Source organism: Natator depressus, chromosome 23 (assembly GCF_965152275.1).
Source record: "Natator depressus isolate rNatDep1 chromosome 23, rNatDep2.hap1, whole genome shotgun sequence".
Lineage (NCBI taxonomy): Eukaryota > Metazoa > Chordata > Testudines > Cheloniidae > Natator > Natator depressus.
Window position 1 is genome coordinate 2,653,307 of NC_134256.1, and position 19,281 is coordinate 2,672,587.

The following is a 19,281-nucleotide window of genomic DNA, read 5'->3' on the forward strand; positions in this document are numbered from 1 at the left end:
TCAGTCGTCGTCTCCTGCCTGCTGCTCATATGAATCCAGGAAGAACCTGGTGCCGGCGACCAGCGATCCAGCCAGGATGGCAGTGGAGACCCAGGGCGGCTCAGCCAGGTGGTTGGCGGAGGGAGTCAGCCTGCATTGAAGGGTGAAACGAGAGGACAGGCAGGGGCAGTGGTTTGGATAGGGCAGGCACTCAGTCATCGCTGATCTGCCCCCAGGCACCCACCCTGCCACTTCCAGCACCTCTGGCAGCTTTTTCCATTCGGGGAACTGGCACAAGTGACATCGGCAAACACACAGTTTTGCCAGTGGGAGCTGCCTCTCCAGCAGGAGGGTTTGCCGGTCGAGCGCTATCGGCAAAGCTTTCCTGGCGCAGGCCTGGTCCCGCTCCCCATCAAGCTGGGGTGGTATGGTCAGGATCAGAGCACTGGAGACAGGCAAGACAAGATTTCTGCTCTCCAGCTATCAGGGGGCTGCTTGGCTGGCTAGGCCATTGTACAGCAGTCCAGGCTGCTTCTCTGCGCGCGCGTGGCTTGATGGGATTGCTAACAGGCTAGCCATACTGGGGCAGACCAATAGTCCATCTAGCCGAGCATCCTGTCTCTGATAGTGGTTAGGGCCAGAACTTCAAGGGACCGGCTCCCTGACCATCTTGGCTAATAGACCACTGATGGACCCATCCTCCTGTTCAAGTCCAGCCCAGTTCCATGGTGACTGAAAACTAGAGCTATTTCAGTGTGTGAAATTATTTACCTGGGATTTTCAACCACAACCCCCTTGGGCTGGATCTGAACTGGCGACCTAGAGGTTATGGGTTCCCCAGTCTCCAAGGCCCAGATCCTCAGGTATTTAGGTGCCTATCTCCCATTGGCTTTGAGGATGTGGGCCTGGGTCACTGACTCGCCTCCTTACAGAGGCAGGGCTGGGAGCAGTGGGCTCTGAGCGCTGGGGGTGTCCGGGATCCAGATCCCACGCCCACTCACCACGCGGAGATGTTCCTGGGCAGCTTCCTCTGATCCTGGTGCTTGCAGTAGCACTTCCTGGGGCACGAATCCATGATCTGGAATGGCGGCCAGTGGCGAGCGGAAGCCTGGGGCTTGTCGTGCGAGCCATCCGGACCCTGCTCTGAGGCTGCGTCCTGGCTGGGCTCGGCTGGGGCAACCTGTGGCTCCAGGGCTTCCCGCCCCTGCCTCTGCGACTTGATCTTCTGCGTTTTGGCCTTCGGCTGCCCGTGGGCCTTAAGCTTCTCCTGCGGCTTCTGGGTGGGGCTAGCTGCCACCTTGGGCTGCCACGTGGACCGGGGCTGCAGCTTAGTCATGGCCTGTTTCTTCGCTTTTGACCTGACATGGCCTGGCACCCCCTTGGAGGCGCTGCTCTGCTCCAACGCTGCCTGGCGCTGAGCTGCCATGGGGCAGGAGGGGCGGGGAGCCGCCGGGCACGTTGGCACTGGAGGGGCTGGAGTGGGAGGAATAGCCTCCTGCCCAGGCAGGGCCATGGCTTGGTCCTCCCCTTTGCCAGGCTGGACTGTGCTGGCAGCTGCAGCCTCTCCCGAAGGCAAGGCGGGCATGTCTGGCGTGGGTAGACCAGGAGCCCTCGCTGGTGGATTTGCCTCTGGGGACGGTGTCTCTGGCTTCTGCTGCTGGGTCTCTCCAGCTTGTGTTAGCTGCTCTGGCTCTGCCACGAAGGCAGGACTAAGTTGAGGGGGTTCTCCATCGGGTTCTCCGTTGGGACCCAGGTTCTTCCTTGTGTCGTCAGCCAGCCAGGCCCTGACGGGCCGTGGGTGGCCCTCGTCCTGCCTCAGCCCGTCAGGCTTGGGGCCATTGCCCAAGAAGGACACGAACCGAGACACATCTGAGCCAAACCTGGGGCTATTTCTGCCCTGGCCTTTGCGCCGCTGCGGGTAAGGGGTGGGCGCTCTGGGCTTCTGACCCTCCAGGCTCCTGAAGTTGAAGGAGGTGAGGTCATCCAGGATCTTGACCAGATGCAGCTGCTGCTTGGCCTGGCTCCGGGGCTGGGTGGTGGGTGAGGCCTGCTCCTTAGTGCCCATTTTCTGGAACTGCTCCAAAAAAGCCTGGCTCAAGGAGCTGAGACCCTCCTGATCTCTCCTTTCCAGCTCCTTGAGCGGCGGCAGCTTCTCAGCTGCCTTGGGCGACCCAGAGATGCTGGGCGGGGCCTTCTCCTGGGGACACTGCTTCAGGGTGTCGGCAGAGGAGATACCGGAGGAGATCAGGCTGGCCCGGTGCTTTATTGCCTTGACGCTGGGCGGCCGCTGCCCAGGCTGGATGGTGACCTTGTACAGGAAGCTCAGTCCATGTTCCAGCAGGGCCTGCACCCCCTCTGTGTTCACCCCGTCCTCCTCACTCCCTTGGGGCTCCTTTGCTCTGCTGCCCCGGGTCTTGGCCTGGCCGGTGGGCGATTGGCGTGGACTGGCGGGTGCCTTTGAGTCGCCGTGGCTGCCGGGTGAGCCTTCCTCATGAGGCGGGGGCTGTTTCTTCCCTCCTGACGCAGCCGGGGGCCTTGGGGGAGCTGTGCTGGTCGGGTTCCTTTCTGCTGCATCGTTAGGCCTCCCCTGGTCATTGGGGTTTGGAGTGTCTGCACGGGCGGGGTTGTCCAGGACTGAACTCGGTGTCCGTGTCTTGGTCAGGGCCGGTTGGCTGCAGCCCTCTGGCTCCGACGTGCCCTTGGGTGCGCCGATCCCCTGTGCCCGCTCCAGCAGCGCTGGGACAGCGGCACTCTTGCCTGGAAGGTCGCCCTGGCCTCCTTGCTTCATGATGGAAACGGTCTCCCCTTTGCTCTTCCCCTTGGGCGCTGCCTTTTTGGACCTCAGCAAGTCTTGTTCGGGGGGCGGCTTTTGAGACCCAGATGTCACCTTCTGGCCCTTGGATTCCCCTTGGTGGGTGCCTGGGATATCCAGTGCTGGGCTTGGCTCTGTGCCCAAGCTGGCATCGCCACTTAGGCAGGTCAATCCAGCTTCCCCTGCCTTCCCTTGCCCCAATTCCTGAGCGGAGTTATTGTCTCCAAGGCCTGGATCTCTGCTGAGGCTGCTGGAATTCTGAACCCACATGGAAGACAGCTTGAGCTTGGATTTCTTCGAGCAACTCTTGCCCGTCTCTGACGAAGCCGCCTGCTTTCCTCTTCTCCCCGGCTCTCTGTTAAGTGGCTGGGAAGATTCTTTCACTGCAAAGGTTTCAGGATGAGGCGGGAGGGCTCCCGATTCACTCCCAGCCCCGCTCGGCGTGCCAGCCAAGCACCCGTCGTCCACTCTTGGCTTGCCTTCCTTGTCTTTTCCCTGCACGGGGTCTACATCTTGGGATGCTTCCGACTGCACGTTGCCCATTTTCAACGTTCATCCTGTGAGCGGGAGAAAAGAGAATGACAGCGCGGCCCAGTGGATGAAGACTCGGGAGTTGTGCAGTCTAGACTCACCTCTGCCGCTCGCCTGTCGGGTGACCTTGCTTAAGTAGCTTCCCCTCTCCAGGCTTCTGATTCCCCTCCCTGCCCTTGTCTAGTTAGATTATTAACTCTTGATCTAATGGATCCCTTCTGGCCATAAGCTCTGTGAATCTTGTGGGCAGAGACTATCTCTTCCTAGCACAATTGGGCCTGGAGGGCTGGTATTTATCTGTCTACCGAAGGTACTTATGTGAGCCCTGTCCCATTGTGCCTGAGCTCCTTGACATCTTTAATGGATTTATCCTCACAACACCCCATTGTACAGATGGGGAAACTGAGGCACGCCATGGCTAAGACCCAGATCCTCACAGGGATTTCAGTTCAGTAGGAGTTAAGGCTCCTAAATTCCTTTGAGGATATGGCCCAGGCTCTTGCCCTAACACTTAGGCAACGGAGCAGATATGCCCTTCTGGAATATACACAAGAATTACAATGCTAGTAGACAACCGTTCCATCTGAGCACCTCAGACAGAACAATGGGGCACATTTTTAACAGGAAAGGCAATTAGCCCGTGGAACAACTTACCAAGGGTCAAGGCGCATTCTCCATCCCTGGCCATTTTGAAATCAAGACTGGCTGTTTTTTCTAAAGGATCGGCTCTAGTTCAAAGAGGGAATTAATCCAGGGCAGGCCTATGCCCTGGGCTATGCAGGAGGTCCGACTAGGCCCCTTCTGGCCTTAGAAGCTATAAACAGTGATGAATTACGCCACCCGGGTCACAACAGCCACCCCCAATTTACAGAGGGGGGAAAATGGGGTGAACTAACTTGCTCAAAGGAAGACAGTAAAACTGTCACCCAGGTACCATGAGAAGGTACGAAGGTTAGATACAGACATGGGGCAGGATCTGAAGCCTATTCAAATCCAGGGGAAGCTTTCCATTGACCTCCATGGCCACTGGATGAGGCCTAGGCAGAGTCACCACCCCCAGGGTTGCTCATTTTGCCTTGATTTCAAAGGCAGATTTTTACTTCCTCTAGCAAAGGGGACTCCTGTTATTCCTATTAGGTATATTATGGTAGCTCCTGGGAGCACCAGGTATTGACCAGGACCCATTGTGCTAGGTGCTGTACATTTGTATGGCTATTAGGTGTATTATGGTAGCACCAAGGCGCCCCAGGCATGTACCGGAACCCCATTCTGCTAGGTGATGTACAAATACACAACTAAAAGATGGTCCCTGCCCCCCAAAGAATTTACAAATGGGGTTCCACCCCTGGTTTGGGGTGCAAACAATATTTTACAAAGAGAAACTTTTTAGGGTCAATGTTGGGTTAAAAAGATCATTCGATTCTACCCTAAATTACACTGGTGTAGATCAGGAGTGACTCCACTGCAGCCACTCCACTCCACTGGTGTAAACCCAGCGTAAGGGAAATGATCATCAAGCCCCATATGTGATCATCAAGCCCCATATGTAATCATCACAGGAGCTGAAAGACAGGGAGGTAGTGTTGCCTAGTGGATAGAACCCTGCCCTGGGAGTCAGGCCACCTGGGTTTTATTCCCAGCTCTGGCTTGCCAGGTGCCCTGGGGCAAGTTACTTTCCCTCTCTTGTGCCACAGTTTCCCTATCTGTATATACGGATAATGAGCGTTTTAGGGATAGTGAGAGTGCTTTGGTACAGCACTTTGAGCTCTCCCGATGATACGAGCTAGGGATTGTTATGGGCGATTAACACCCTAGATGGTTACAAATTAAAAATCTAATTTCTTCCCCCATCCCCAATCCTCACATTTCTTCAGGCCATCTTTTTTTTTAACCTGGGGAGGAGGTGGTGGTTTTTCTGTTGTTTGCATTTCTCTTTGCTTGGTAGAGACCTTTTGTCTCGGGGTTCTCCCACGGGGGGACAGCTGAGCTGCATTGCCAATGGGGAGAGAAGGGTTACTTGTTTACAAAAAGAAACTGGAGAAGTTTGGTGATTAAAATTAAACCTGGCAACAGTTAAGCCGCTGGCGTGCTGGGACCACTGGTCGTCATTCGGACCACTGTGGTCTGTTTCCTTGTACTGTTCTGTCGGTTTGTCTGTCTCCACCTGCTGTCTCTCGTCTTACACTCACATTGCGAGCCCTTTGGGGGCAAGGCCCATGGGTTTGTTGCGTGTTTGTTCAGTGTCTAGCGCAGTGGAGACCTGACAGAGATTCCTAGGCACGACAGTGATACAAATAATAATATAATGGGAACAATTTGTGCTCAGGCTTAGGTTTCGAAAAGCTGGTTTTTAGCCAACCCCTCCAACCCCCTTGTTAACCCAAATGTGACCTTTTAAATATCAATCAGAATTATTATGAATGTATTGACTCCTATTATGTGTATTCTAGGCCAACAGAGATGGGGAACCCATTGGGACGGGCACTACAGGGTAAGAGACAGTCCCTAGCCCCAAGAAGCTTACAAGCTAAAGAGACAAAGAGTGGGAGGGGAAACTGAGGCACAGAAAGGTTGAGGGACATGCTCTAGGGCACCCAGCATGTCAGTGACAGAGCTGGGAACAGAACCCAGGAGTCCTGAGTCACTGAACGCTAATTATTATTGGATCATTCTATAAGTCTGGCTCCGTCGTTCTCCGGTCTTGATGCCAGGGTTGAAAATGTGAACACACATCTCCCCCTGCGGGGTAAGAAATGCCTTTTCCTCCAGCCGCCCATATCTTCCCCAGCCGCTTGTTCCTGAGCCAGCTGCCTCTGCCCCCAAACCCAGAGGGAAACAGCCTTGGGACCCCGCCCCACCCAAGCTTAATGCTTCTGCTGCTTGCCCCCTGGGTACTGCCCCAAACGCAGACTGCCCCCCACTGGCTGGGCCCAGACCCCTGCCCTGGCTCATAACCTCCGACCCGCGGTTAGAGCCCCCTGACCCCCGCTCCTGCCCCCACAGAATAATGTCCCCGACCCCTCCCTCAGTTAATGCCCTCCAACCCCTCCCCTCTGACATCTCCCCTGGTTACTGCCCCAACCCCTCCTCTGGTTAATACCCCCTAGCCCCTCCCCCAGTTAATGCCCCCGCCCCCTCCCCTCTGACCCCTCCCCCGCACTCACCGCCCGGCCGGGGGCTCTGTCCGGCGGCGCAGGGAGCGGCCGGGTCGGGCCAGAACCGCCGGGGGCTGGAACCCAACGGCCGCGAGCCCCCTTCGAACCCCCCGCGAGCCCCCTTCGAACCCCCCGCCCCCTCACAGCCCCCCCCGCGAGCCCCTTCGAACTCCCGCGTCCTTCGAGCCCCGCCCCCTCACAGCTCCCCCGCGAGCCCCCTTCGAACCCCCCCGCCCCCTCACAGCCCCCCCGCGAGCCCCTTCGAACCCCCGCGTCCTTCGAGCCCCGCCCCCTCACAGCCCCCCCGCGAGCCCCCTTCGAACCCCTCCGTCCTTTGAGCCCCGTGCCCCCATATCCCCCGCCCCCTCACAGCCACCCCCGTGAGCCCTGACCCCTGCGAGCCCCCAGAGCCCCCTCCCCCTCACAGCCCCCCAGGAGCCCCACACGTCCTTTGAGCCCTGCAGTCCCCCCGTGAACCCCCTTTGCCCCTCTGAACCCCTCCATCCTTTGAGCCCCATCCCCTCACGGCCCCCGCAAGGCTCCCATAGAACCTCCCCTGTCCTGCAAGCTCTGCCCCCTCAGACCCCCATGTCCTTCCAGCCCCACCCCCTCTGAATCCCCGCAAGCCCCCTCCCCAGAGCCCTCCCACAACCACCCCCATCAGAACCCCTCTGTCCCCACAACCCCCCACCTCTATAGCCTCCCCACAAGCCCCCCACCAACCCTGCCCCTCACAGCCTCCCTGCCCCCTCAGAATCCCCTGTGCACCCCACAGGCTAGAGTCCCCCGTACATCCCTAGAGCTCCCCCTTCATGCGACCCACCTGAGCCAGTGCCCCTCCTATGGTCCTCCTGGTCCAGAGCCCCCCTCCATGCAACCCCCTCCCAGGCTAGAGTGTCCCCTTCCATGCAGCCCTCAGGGCACAGCCAGCCCCCCCTCCCCCACTGTGTATCCTCCCCACCCCTTGGGGGGGCAGAGTTGCCCCTCATGTGACTCCTGCTCAACTCCAATGTTCCCCACCCACAGCATCCTCTGGTGCACCCTCTCCCTGGGGGACAGGGCAATCCTCCCCCCACCCAGATGCAGACCTCCCCCCAGTATCTTCCTTCCTCGGGGCCAGTTACCACCTCCCAAGTATTTCCTCTCCCCAAAGCCAGAAGTTGCCCCCCTCCCCACCAGCACAGCGCATCTGTTTGTCCTTCCTGGAAGATGACTCCTGCCTTCCAGGTAGGTGCACTCCCTCTCATTCCGCCACAGTACAGACCCCCCCCCATCCCAGGACCAGGTGCATCCCCCTATAGAATGAGACTGACCCCCCCCCCCACCCCGAAGTCCAGTGCAGTCCCCCTGCATCTGCCCTTCCTTGGGCACCAGGGACAGGAGATCCCTCTCCCAGTGTAGAACCCCTTCCAGCCAACTACACCCTGCCTCCCCTCCCTTCCCCAGAGCCATCCCCTCCCACTCCTCCACATTACAGAGCCCCCAGGGGGCTGTGCATCCCCCATACAATGAGCCTGCTGTCGCTGCCTGCCCCCCCATCCCATGCAGCCCCCAAAGCACCATGGACAGAAGCTTTCCACCCCAGCCAAGAACAGAGCTTGCTCCTAAATCTGAGCAGGCACAGCTGCTAACTGAGGTGGAGGCGTTCACTGTGTACTGGCTGGGCTGGGGTGTCACACCTGGGGCAGGAGGTCCACGACTTGGGAGGCTGGCCTTGGATTCCCTGCTCTGCTGTAGACCACCTGAACGACCTTGACCAGGTCCTTCCGGCCCAGATTTTTAAAGGTATTTAGGTGTTGCAAGGCCTAGAGGATTGGATGTAGGCTTCTAAGTGCCAACATGATAATGGGGCTCATGAATCTGCAAGGCGTTACGACACTGGGTGCCTAAACACCTTTTAAAATCTGGGCTGTAACTTTGTTGTGCCTCGGTTTCCTCATCTGTACAGTGGGGATAATAGTTCTGTCCTGCCTACCAGGGGCATTGTGGAGCTAACAAGATTAAAGATTGTGAGGTGTGCAGGTACTGTTGGGGGGAGGAGGAGGAACACCCTTATCAGTAGATGTTGATACCGATCTCCTTAGTGAAGTGCATTATTATTCCTATTTTACGGATGGGGAAACTGAGGCACAGAACGAGGAAGTGACTTGCCCAAGGTCACCCAGCAGGCCAGTGCTAGGAATAGAACCCCGGTCTCCTGCCTCCTCATATAAGCACTTTGGGTAGATAGCCAGATTGTCCTTGGCAGTGTTAAATGCCAGGCTAAATCCTTGCCCCCTCTAAGCACACACCCATGAATCCATGTGGTTTCCCAGTAGGAACATCAAGTCCCACTCATTTATCCCTCTCCTGGGGCTTCAACCCTTGTCATGGCAATAGCCAAACCTCCTGTTCTTGTGCATTTAAAAGGAAAGAGGGTTTGGGGGTTGGTTTTTTTAGAATTAAAATTGCCCTTAGGGGCTGAGAATCTGGGTTAATTTTTTTCAATTGATCAATTTGGTATTAACAGGAACTGGAGACCCAGGGTCCTAGGCACAAAGCCTGGATCTAGAACCAAACTTTCCCACCGCTGGGAAAACCAGTTTGGCTCATGAGTTGCAAAATTAGGATCAAGGTAGGTTCTTCTCTGGCATCACCATAGTAACCAAGCCTCAGAAACGCTGATGGGTTTATCCTCACACTCCCTCTCTGAAGGGACTTAGCTTCACTCTCCCGGTTTTATAGCTAGGGAACTGACGCACACAGAGAAGCCCAGACTCAGGAAGCTACTTAAGCACATGCCCGCTGTCCTTCAGCAAGTCTGTAGCAACACCTGGGCATTGAACCCAGAGTGCTGGTGTCCCAGTCAGTTCTTTACCCACAGGACTGTCCTTCCTCTTGCATGAGAAATTTAATTCCGATCTAACCCCCGATTCAGGCATGTTCTGGGCCCTGGTTCTGGCCTGCTAGAGCTGGAGATGACATACAAAATTTGGATCGGGACTTTGGTTTGCATTCCAATCCACTTCATCGTTTGGATCTAGTGCTTCGGTACCAGTCAGTTAGAGATAACGAGACGAGCTGTGAAATTCAGACTGGATCTGGGTGTGCAAGCTGATCCCTCCCATTGTTCAGACCTGGGATTCTGCTTTGGCATGTTGAGACGGGATATAGAATCATAGAAATGTGAGGCTGGAAGGGACCTTGAGAAGTCATCAAGTCCAGCCTCCTGCGCTGAGGCAGGACCTTGTAAACCCTAGACCATCCCTGACAGGTGTTTGTCCAACATGATCTTCGACGTTAGAATTCGGATTGGCTCTGGGTTTGCGTGCGGATCCTTCCCAGAGTTCTGATCTCGGATTGTGCTTGGGCTCAGTGGGACGAGAGATGAGACTGGGATCGGATCTTGGTTTGCGTGCTGGTCCTCCCTCGATTTCAAACCTGGGATTCTGGTTCTGGCCCATTATAGAGACAAGGTGAGAAATTCAGCACTGGATCTGGGTTTGCTTCCCAATCTGCCCGAGGCTCTTCCGAGCCCGGTTCCGACCCACGTCCTCTTCCCTCCGTAACCATCGGCGGATGATTAATGTTCAGACGCTTTGATTTCCCCTCCCCTAATCCTATAGGGGCATTAGGACCAAGTGGAATCCACTTTTCTCTGTTCCTTTTCCCTTTTCCCAGCTCAGCTTTGGATTCTCTCTTCTCTCCCCAGCTCCTGGTTCTCCACTCCCGGTGTAAGAAATCAGTCCAGGCCCCCAGCTGTGGTCAGTATTAACCAAGGCAGGTGCAGTGGCGGGGAGGGAGGGTGGGTTGGGAATGGGGGGGATAGGAAAAAAGGGGGAGGAGGGATTAGAAATGTTACTTGCTGAAAAATGGCTGCTGGATCTTCATTCTCCTTATAATGATGAACAACTAAAAAGAAAAGAAATTTTTAAAAAATTGAAAATCCTACCAACATATAAAACACACACAAGCCACACACACACAGAGCAGCTGCACCAGCCATGGAAGTAGAGTGAGTCGGTCTTCATTTTCCATCTGCCCCCCCATTAAAAAAATCCCCATAAAAGCAAGAAAAGGGGGGGATATTTTAACCCAATTTATGCCCCCCCTTTTTTGGCAAAACAATCGAGATTTTAAAATTTTGTTTTGCTGCCTAAAAAAATAATAATTTTCATTTGAGAAGGAAGCAAAATAAAATGACATTTTAAAAACATCTTGCATGCTTTCATTTCTCCATTCTCCTTCTTCCCAGCTGCTGCTGTTTTTAATTTAATTTCTTCTCTCCATCCTCTTTTATTTTTAATGATGTTTTTAATGCCAAAACCATTTTATTATGAATTTTTTTTATGAATGAAATTAGATGCCCCCCCTCCCTAAAAGGGTGGGGGGACGTGAAGGGTATTTGTTTGTGAATCAATCCTATTTGCATCTGGATTCATTCATAAAAAAAAAAAAGAAGACAGGGTTCACCTAGAGGATCCATCATGGTGGGTTTAATTTCCTTCCCTTCTTGGCATGTCAGTTTTTTGGTTGGGGAGGGGGATGTAGGGAGTGGGAGGGGGTCCTTTATATCTGGCACTGTCACACAGTGGGAATTGGTGACTGTTTAAAACTGAGATGTGGAGTGAAGCTGACACATCCTGTGACTATATTTCCCCTCCTATATATCTTGGATTCTTTTTTTTTTCTTGTTCACCTGTTGTTTATTGAAGGGAGAGGGACAAAGAGCCTAGCTTGGGTCATGTGACCCTCCATTCACAAAAATCCCATGGTTTCCATTGAGATGGGCTGAAAGGATCAAGCAGTTGGGCCATAGATAAGCATTTTCAACATACCTTTTTGCGTGCATGTTGTCCAGTACCTACAGCATTGGCAGAGGGGAAGCCAGTGGTGCTTGGGGGTGGGGGGTGGGGGGGGTTACAGATCACATCTGGGGTGTTTCTTTCTACAAAATAAATTCTACTGTTTTGATTCCATAAATATATGCACCAGCAGACAGCTTCTGCAAGAAGGTTCGCAACTGGACAGTATGTATCTGGGCATGATCTATAGCCATTGTATGTTTGTTTGGGTTGGATTTTAATTTGTGTGTGTTTGTTGCAGGAAAAGAGTGCTTAGAAGATGCTTTGATGGTGAATTTTAAAATATTGTGCTCTAGGAATATTTCATTTATTTGTTCGGAAGGATGTGGGATTTTTTTAAAAAAATGTAGCTCCTGCAAATAGGGAGGCCAGGGTGTGAGTAAGAGAATCGAATTTCCAATGTGTATTATATAGATCTATAATTTTAGGCTTTGGTTGTGTTTGGGGGCAGTGGGGGTGGGGAATGAGACATGCATTTTAAGCCCTGGCAAAAGGTCTGTTTGATTTTTAGTCATAGTGGGTAATTATATATATAATATTTAAATTTAATTCATGGTTGTGTGAGCAGAAGGGTTTGGGTTTATTTATTTATTATTTTAAAATTTTCCTCCCCGTGTTAAATAAATAAAAACCCTGCAGTGAAAAACCCCAGATCTGATATTTTTTAATGATTATTTTTTTAAAGTGTTACGATGGTGGGGCTTGGAGAAAAATGCTTGGTTGTGTGGACTGGAAAATGGGGAATGGCTGACTTGGGGTGTTTGTAGGGATGTCTTATGTCTTTGAACAGTGTTGTCCTTTTCGCGTCTGTAGCCGCCCCATTTCTCCCTTATTTTCCTCCCCCCACCCTCCTAAAAACCAGGGATCTGTAGATCCACTTTGCTTCAGTATCTTTGATCTTGTAATACATAATGTCGTTTCCCATGGCAACGCATTGTGATGTCATGTATATGCTTAAAACACTCTTAATTATTGTATTTTTATATTTTGGGGGGGGCAATCTGGTGTTTGCTTCTGATTTTTGACTTCATTAAGGGGATTGTCTTAAAAGGGTCTTCATTCATATTCTGAATTATCGGAAATGCATTGCACTGTCTTCTGATTGGTGGAGAGAGCTTCTTTCATTACATACTGGTGGTCGGTTGATTTTATTTAAGCAGGAAAGTTTTCATTCTTGTTTTTTGTTGTTGCAAAAGTTGACCATTTATTTCAGAGCAAAATTGAGAAGTAAATATGTGTGCGTATGTGTGTAATGAGGCAAAATATCAGTAGCTGCAAAATATAACTTTTTCACAGAGGAGCGGGCTCTGGTGGGTAGAACAGGGGTGAGGCTGTGAATCAGGACTCCTGAGTTCCATTCCCAGCTCTGCCACAGCTATGCTGCATATCGTTCAGCGAGCCAGTTCCCCTGCTCCGTGCCTCAGTTCCTTCATCTGTAAAATGGAAATAATGAATCTGATCCATTTCTCAGAGGAACCAGGAGCCTAGATCCATCCATGCTTGAAAAGTGCTCTCAGCAACTCCGAGGGGAGGCACGTTCACCACGCTTAGTGCAATCATGGCTGGCAAAGGGCACGCCTGCTTGGCTACAACTTGCAGCGCCTCCTGCTGGCTCTTCTGTCATCAAGGGCGCATGCTGTGGGAGGGCTGGGTCAGCCTTGCTATTTCCATTTTACAGATGGGGAAATGGGGACAGAGCGGGGGAGGTGACTTTCTCGACAATGCATAACAGTGGCAGACCTGGGAATAGAACCGAGGAGCCCTGACTCCGAGATTCCCTTGCCCAAACCATTAGACCCCAGTGCTGGGACAGGACCCAGGAGGCCTGGCTCCCAGCCCCCCTGTTCTAACCACTAGACCCCACTCCCTGTCTCCCCACTTGTCTTGATTCCCTGTCTCCCCACTTGTTAAACAGTAAACCCAGAAAAAGCATGCAGCATTTATCCTAGTAGTAGGCACCACACTTTTCCATTCTGGGAGCCCCCTCCTATATAGCAGAGCCCTCCCCTTCCCAAGTAACCATAAGAGACCCCCGAAAGCCTGCTTGCAATCTTATCTGGGTAACACCCATTGTAACATTTGCCCGACTGCAGGTGTTTTTATTTGATTGTTTTTGTAGGGCCTTTTGGTTTAGCATGAAATGATACAAAGCCATCCCAAACGTCATTCTAAACTTGACGCAGCAATCTCTTTTCTTTTAATATACACCCATGTTTTAATATGATTTTATTTTAAGTAAAACAGTCGTAGCTGGTGAATAAAGCAAAATGAGTAATCGCTCTTGGGTTTCAGCAGGGGGACTTGTGTCAGATGGATCGTGTGAAATATTATTATTTATGCCTCCAGCTCCATTAATGTGTTCAAGGCAGAGTGGGCAATGGTTAGAATTCTGGATGGGAAGTCAGCAGGCCTGGGTTCTGTGCCTGGAAATGTCGGCTAGTGGTTAGAGCAGGGGGGCCTGGGAGTCAGGACTCCTGGATTCTGTTCCTGCCTCTGGGAAGGGAGTAGGGGGTCTGAGTTCCAGATCTGGCTCTGGGATGGGGGTGGGGAGTGGGGACTGGTGGGTTCTGTCCTGCTCTGGGAGGGGAGTGGATGTGTGGGACTCAGGGCTCTGGGTTCTGTTTCCAGTCCTGCCACTCACGTACTGTTTGGCTTCTGGGGAATCACTTCCCCTCAGTGTACCTTGGTTTCCCTGTCTTTAAAATGGGGATAATTACATGATCCTCCTTCATAAAAGCTTTGAGAGCCTCCGAAGAAATTGGGCTGTGGAAGCCACGTGTAATTGTTGTTACCATCGTATTTATAGAGAAAACGACATGGCCCCTGGCCAGAGGAGTTTACCACCCAAGTTAAATAAGGGTCAGTGTGACAACAGAGGACTTACACAGCATGAGAACATGAGGTAGTGGATTTCTTACTCGGATGGCAGCAGGATTGAGTGGTTAGAGCAAGGCCCGGCGATGCTATTCTCTGTCCTGGGTGCTGTCCCTGGCTTTGCCCCTGATTCACTGTATGGCTTTGGGTAAATCACTCCCATTATGTGTGCCTTGGGAAGAGAGACTTTGTGATGTGCTTTGAGATCCTCGGCTGACAACCTCTGCGTAGATGTAGAGAATTATTATCGTTGCACTGTGTGAATTGTGAGAGAGCTCAGTAACAGCCTGTCGTCTGCCTTAGTATTTATCCTTTGTTTTACAGTAGTGCGTGCGCACCCCCCAGCCATAGACAAGGACCGGGTTGCACTAGGTGCGGACCAAATGCAGAACAAAAAGATAGTCTCTGCCCCCAATGAGCTTCCCGTCTAAGTAACCCTTATTACTTCTGTCTAATCCGTGTAATAAAACCTTTATCTATATAAACGTCTAACACTTTTTTTTTTTTTTTTTTTTTTTGCAATCCCGCTAGGCACTTTGGCTTTTAGGGTAATCTTGTGGCAAGGAGTTTCACAGGTGAACAGTCCATTGTATATAACAATGCCTTTCCCAAGTATCAACTTTACATTTGTCGCCGTTCGGTGTCCCCTTGTTTTACTGTGCCAGGCAAAAAATCAGCAGGGTGAATGGGGGGTTGATTTCCAGAGGAAGACGCAAAGAGCTACGTCTGCCTGGTTTTGGTAGGTGGCAGGTGGAGCAACAAAGAACCATCTTCCTGTATATGAAGATTTAAACCCCTGGGATGGGTGGGCGAAGGGGTTAGAACTAGGTGTCTGTGGATGAAATTGTGGAAGACCTGGAGAGTGCGCAGAGCAGGGGCACAGGAGGGCTGGGGAAAATGCCTTAGCAACGCCCGGAGCTTGTCTGGGTAGTTACCAAAAAGATGGTCGAGAGCAGGCTTGGTCAAGATGTCTGTATCCCTTCGTGGGGAGAAAACACTGGCTACCAAAGGGCTCTTTAATCTAACGGAAAAGAGCAGAACAAGAAGTTAAAGCCAGACAAATTCCAGCTAGAAACCAGGTGCTGGTTTTTAACAGTGTGGGTGACTGGTGAGTGAAGCAAGCTCCCAAGGGAAGTGGTGGATTCACTGGCTGCCTTGCTGGAAGAGATGCTCAATGTACAGGGCCAAATGCAAAGGTAACTGGGTGCAGTTCTGTGTCCTGGCCAGTCTAGGTGATCCAATTGTCCCTTCTGGCCTTGAACGCCATGAAATTAAAGAAAGGGTAAATCTTGACTGAACACAAGGACAGGCGTTCGATGGGGAGATCTTCTGTAGAATTGACTTCTGGAGGGGAGGGACATTTTAAAACGAGGCTGGAGAAACCACTGGACGATGAGGAACAATATTGTACTGGCAGGCAGCTGGGCGAGGTACGTGAATGGTTGGATGGAGCTCTGCTAGCTACAGGCTTTGTTGAGAACCTATGGGCATAGTATCTGAGGATTTAAAGTTATGGCAAACAGCATACCTCATCCTCTAGCCTCTGTGTGGGGGAGTTGAGGTTACCAGGAGAGCCTTGACTTTTGGGTCTTGAAAACTCTGATTGTAGCTTCTTTTTTAATATCTTCCTGGGCCTGACTATCTTTTACACTGGAGTAAACTGGGAGTCCACAGAAAATCAGATTAGCTCTAAAGCAACCCCATCTAACCTACTGGCTTGGGAATGGATAGATCTTGCAATTCGAGGTGCCATGTATGTTGTTGTTTTTGCAGTAGTCCCAAGAAGCCCTAGTTGAGGACTAGAACCCCATTGTGCTTGGAGCTGTACAAACATAGACCAAAAAGATGGTCCCTGCTACAGCTGGGTAATTGGAGAGGGCATATAGTAAATATGGGTGAATTCAGCAGATAGTTTCATCCGGGGAGGAGGGGGAGCAAGAGCTCCATCAAAAAAGTTGAAATGGTTTGTTCTGCCGTTTCCGAACGCAATGGTTTGAGTTCTCATTTCGAAATGGCCTTTTGTTTTGCAAGGTAACTGGTTTTTTAAAGGTGAAAAACACCCCAAATGACCCCCAAAATGACCTTTTTTTCTTTTTTACTAGGAAAAAACAAAAACAAAATCCCTTTGGGCTCAAACCAAACCAATCTCTTCATTTTTCAGTTCAGCTTATGAACTGAAAAATCAGTTCTTCATTTAGTTCTAGTCCTTGCCCAAAAGGCCTTTCGCTCTGTGCACAGCAGAAAGTACAGCACTTGAGGCCTGGTGTCGGCATAAAACTGATCCCAGCATAACTATGTCAGCTCGGAGTATGAAAAAAAAAAAAATCACATCTCAGCTGACGCAGCTCTACCAGAAAATCCCCAGTGTAGACCCCGCTATGCTAACAGAAAAGGGCTTCTGCCCACGTGGCTAACGGTGGTGTTACAGTGCTGACCGAAAAATCCCTTCTATTGGCATAAGCTACACTAGGGGGCTATCCCAACACAGGCTCCGTCGCACAGACACAGCCTGAGTTTCATTCATAGATCCATAGAAATTAAGGCTAGAGGGAATCATTCAATCATCTAGTCTGACCTCTTGCATAGCACAGGCCGGAGAATGTCACATAGTTATCCCTGTGTTGAGCCCGGATGCATGTGTGTGGCTGCAGCATCTCCTCCAGAAAGGCAGCCAGTCTGGATCTGAAGACTTCAAGAGATGGAAAATCCACCTGGGATGGATTTGGTGGAAATTTTCCAGGAACGTTCCCCTGTCGGCTGGGAGTGAGCTTGGAAAACGCCAGGTGAAGAGCAGAGGAGTGCTGGAAATGCGGAGTGTGGGACCGTGGGCAGAGGTTACAGTAGAGAGCTTATTGGAACCCAAATTTTCATGGCTGCATCTGGCAATGGTCACCTTTCCCAGTCTGGTAGCGCCGAGAGCCCTGCCTGAGACTGAAGGGGTACCTGCTGCTTGGATCCTTGCTGATGTCAGGGGGTCTCCCGTTGTGCCAGGTGCAGCACAGCCCCTGCTGACCCTGGAGGGCTCTCCGTCGTGCCAAGCACTGCACGGGCCCTGGCTGATGACGGGTGGTCAGAAGATGCCACTGCCCCAGGCGCTGCATGCACCTGAGCAGAAATTGGGGGCAGGTGGGGGAGGCGGTGGCTGGTCTGTTAGCCAAGGTCCAGTTGTGCTGGGCGTGGCACGGACACCTAGTGAGGCCTGGTCCCTACCCAGGGTTTGGACCTGCTCCCCCCCCCCCCTTTCGATTGGGGGGGTGATGTTTGGTTTTTTAATTGAAATAGTTAAAGTGGACAGTTACACCAGGACCTTTTATGTAGCTTGTACTGGGAAAAGCTCCTCTGTCCCGGGAGAACGGCCTCCTTGGGAGGGTGCATTTGTACCGCTTGCACTGCAGGGCGGTGGGCACAACTTCTGAGTGTGGCCACTGCGTGGGGGGCAGCCCCTGCCCCTGCCCAGCCAGTCTGAGATGAGAGGGAGGGTCATTCTCTCCAGGTTATAGAGGAGAGGCAAAGTGGGTCACCCAGGAGAGCCTGGGGCGGAGACGGGACTCAAACCCAGAGCCCCATCCCAGCGCCCTCACCCCTAACCAGTTTCCCTCCTTCAGCCTGGCCTTTAGGTTCTGCGCCCTGCTGCAAATTTTGCCCTCCTGGGTGCAGCTGGGCGTGCAACGGGCCCTGCCTGAACCAACACCGCCCGCCCAGCTGTAAACTGTCAATGATTAACGTCTGTAGATGGAAGCCAAATGCAGCCGCTTTTAAAGTCAGATTAGCACCATGTTTGCGTAACAGCTGGGCAGCTGAGGCTGCTGCTGGCTGCGGTGGGAGGCGTGGGAGGGAACGGTTAATCAGTTGCCAGTCCAGTTGGTTGGCATCATGGTGGGAGTGGGAGGACGGGGATAGCAGGGGGCTGCGTGGGATTGAGGGACACGAGAAGAGCGGTGGGGGAGGGAAGAGCCCGGGGGCTGGGACAGCAGGGTGCTGCAGGTCAGGATTGAGGGGCATGGGCAGAGCAGGGAGCAGGTAGGAGTCATGGGGAAATGAAATAGGCACTGGGAGTCTTTGGCAGCATTCGAGGAAGAGAACTGGTGATTCCTCCAGGGCTGATGCTGGGGGTGGCCATCATCTGGTCGGTGCCAGCAGTTTTCAGAGTGAACGTGAGCTTTTCCGAGGCCGGGGCCCTCGGCTGTGGCAGGGATGGGCATAAAATCCTTCCAGCCACTGGGTTCAGGCTTTGCTTTCCTTCCCCTTTGTGAGAATCGGATGCTGGAATGGCAGCCCGTGGGGCCACCCTGTCTTGGAGCATTTCTGTGACCCACACCACCCTAGGCTTCGACTCGGCAAAGCAGCCAGGTGGCTGGGTTGAATCCCCATCCAGACCGGGAAGCCAGCCACAATCGGCAGCATCCCACGGGCGTTCAGGGTCTCCCAGGACAGGCTGGGCCATGCAGACTGAAATCCCCTGGGAAAGAGGGTGTCCTCAAGGACAAGGGGGAGCAGTATGTGTGGGGAGGAGGGTCAGTTTCTTCCGTTTCAATGTGACTTTTCTTTTTGAAATTTCAGCTCATTAGACCAAAACCAGTTAAAAGACAAAAAAGGTCAAAATCAAAACACGACATTTCAATGGACCCAAACTGACAGTTTTTCAGTTTGCAAAAAAAGTGAGATTTTGACTTTTTGTCCTGATTCAAGATGGGGGGGGGGGGGGGGGAGGGGAGAATGTTGAACTCTTGAAAGTTTTCTTCTGCTAGAAAAACTGTTTCCTACCCAACTCTCTTCTATTGCCACTGGGGGCCCTGATCTTTGTCAGGAGCTGTGCAGCACACTGATTTTGGGCCCGGTTGTGCGGGGCGCTGCACAGACCCCAGCCGAGATCCGGCCCCCACTGTGCTGGGTGCTTGACAGACACAGAATGAGAGACAGTCCCTCCCACGAGGAGCTGACCGTCTAAAAAGGGTATCAGGGGAAACTGAGGCATGAGGAGGGGGTGCGACTTTCCCAAGGTAATGTGCAGGCCAGTGGCAGAGCTGGCAGTAGGCCGCAGGTTTCCTGAGCCCCAGCCCAGTGCCGCCCCTGTTGGGCCATGCAG

At 52.5% G+C, this 19,281-nt stretch overlaps 2 protein-coding genes across 4 annotated transcripts in view; one reads left to right on the top strand and one right to left on the bottom strand.

The window, feature by feature from the left end:
* Window positions 1-19,281, bottom strand: part of GGN (gametogenetin) — a 25,678-nt gene continuing 6,397 nt past the window's right edge. Inside the window, exons 2-3 of the mRNA XM_074937984.1 lie at window positions 981-3,348; window positions 1-130 (exon numbers count right to left, since the gene is read on the bottom strand). Coding sequence (XP_074794085.1) covers window positions 1-130; window positions 981-3,334 — 2,484 coding nt within the window. The 5' untranslated portion in view covers window positions 3,335-3,348. The remainder of the gene's footprint in view (window positions 131-980; window positions 3,349-19,281) is intronic.
* SPRED3 (sprouty related EVH1 domain containing 3) overlaps window positions 10,117-19,281 on the top strand; it is a 24,079-nt gene continuing 14,914 nt past the window's right edge. The window contains exon 1 of one of the 3 annotated variants that reach the window (XM_074937988.1): window positions 10,117-10,220. Coding sequence is in view for 1 of the 3 variants with exons in the window: in XM_074937987.1 (XP_074794088.1) it covers window positions 10,461-10,471 (11 nt within the window). In the remaining 2 variants the exon portion in view is untranslated. Of the gene's footprint in view, window positions 10,221-10,453; window positions 10,472-11,450; window positions 11,487-19,281 lie in introns of those variants that run through there. The other 2 variants (XM_074937987.1, XM_074937990.1) reach the window with 2 other exon arrangements.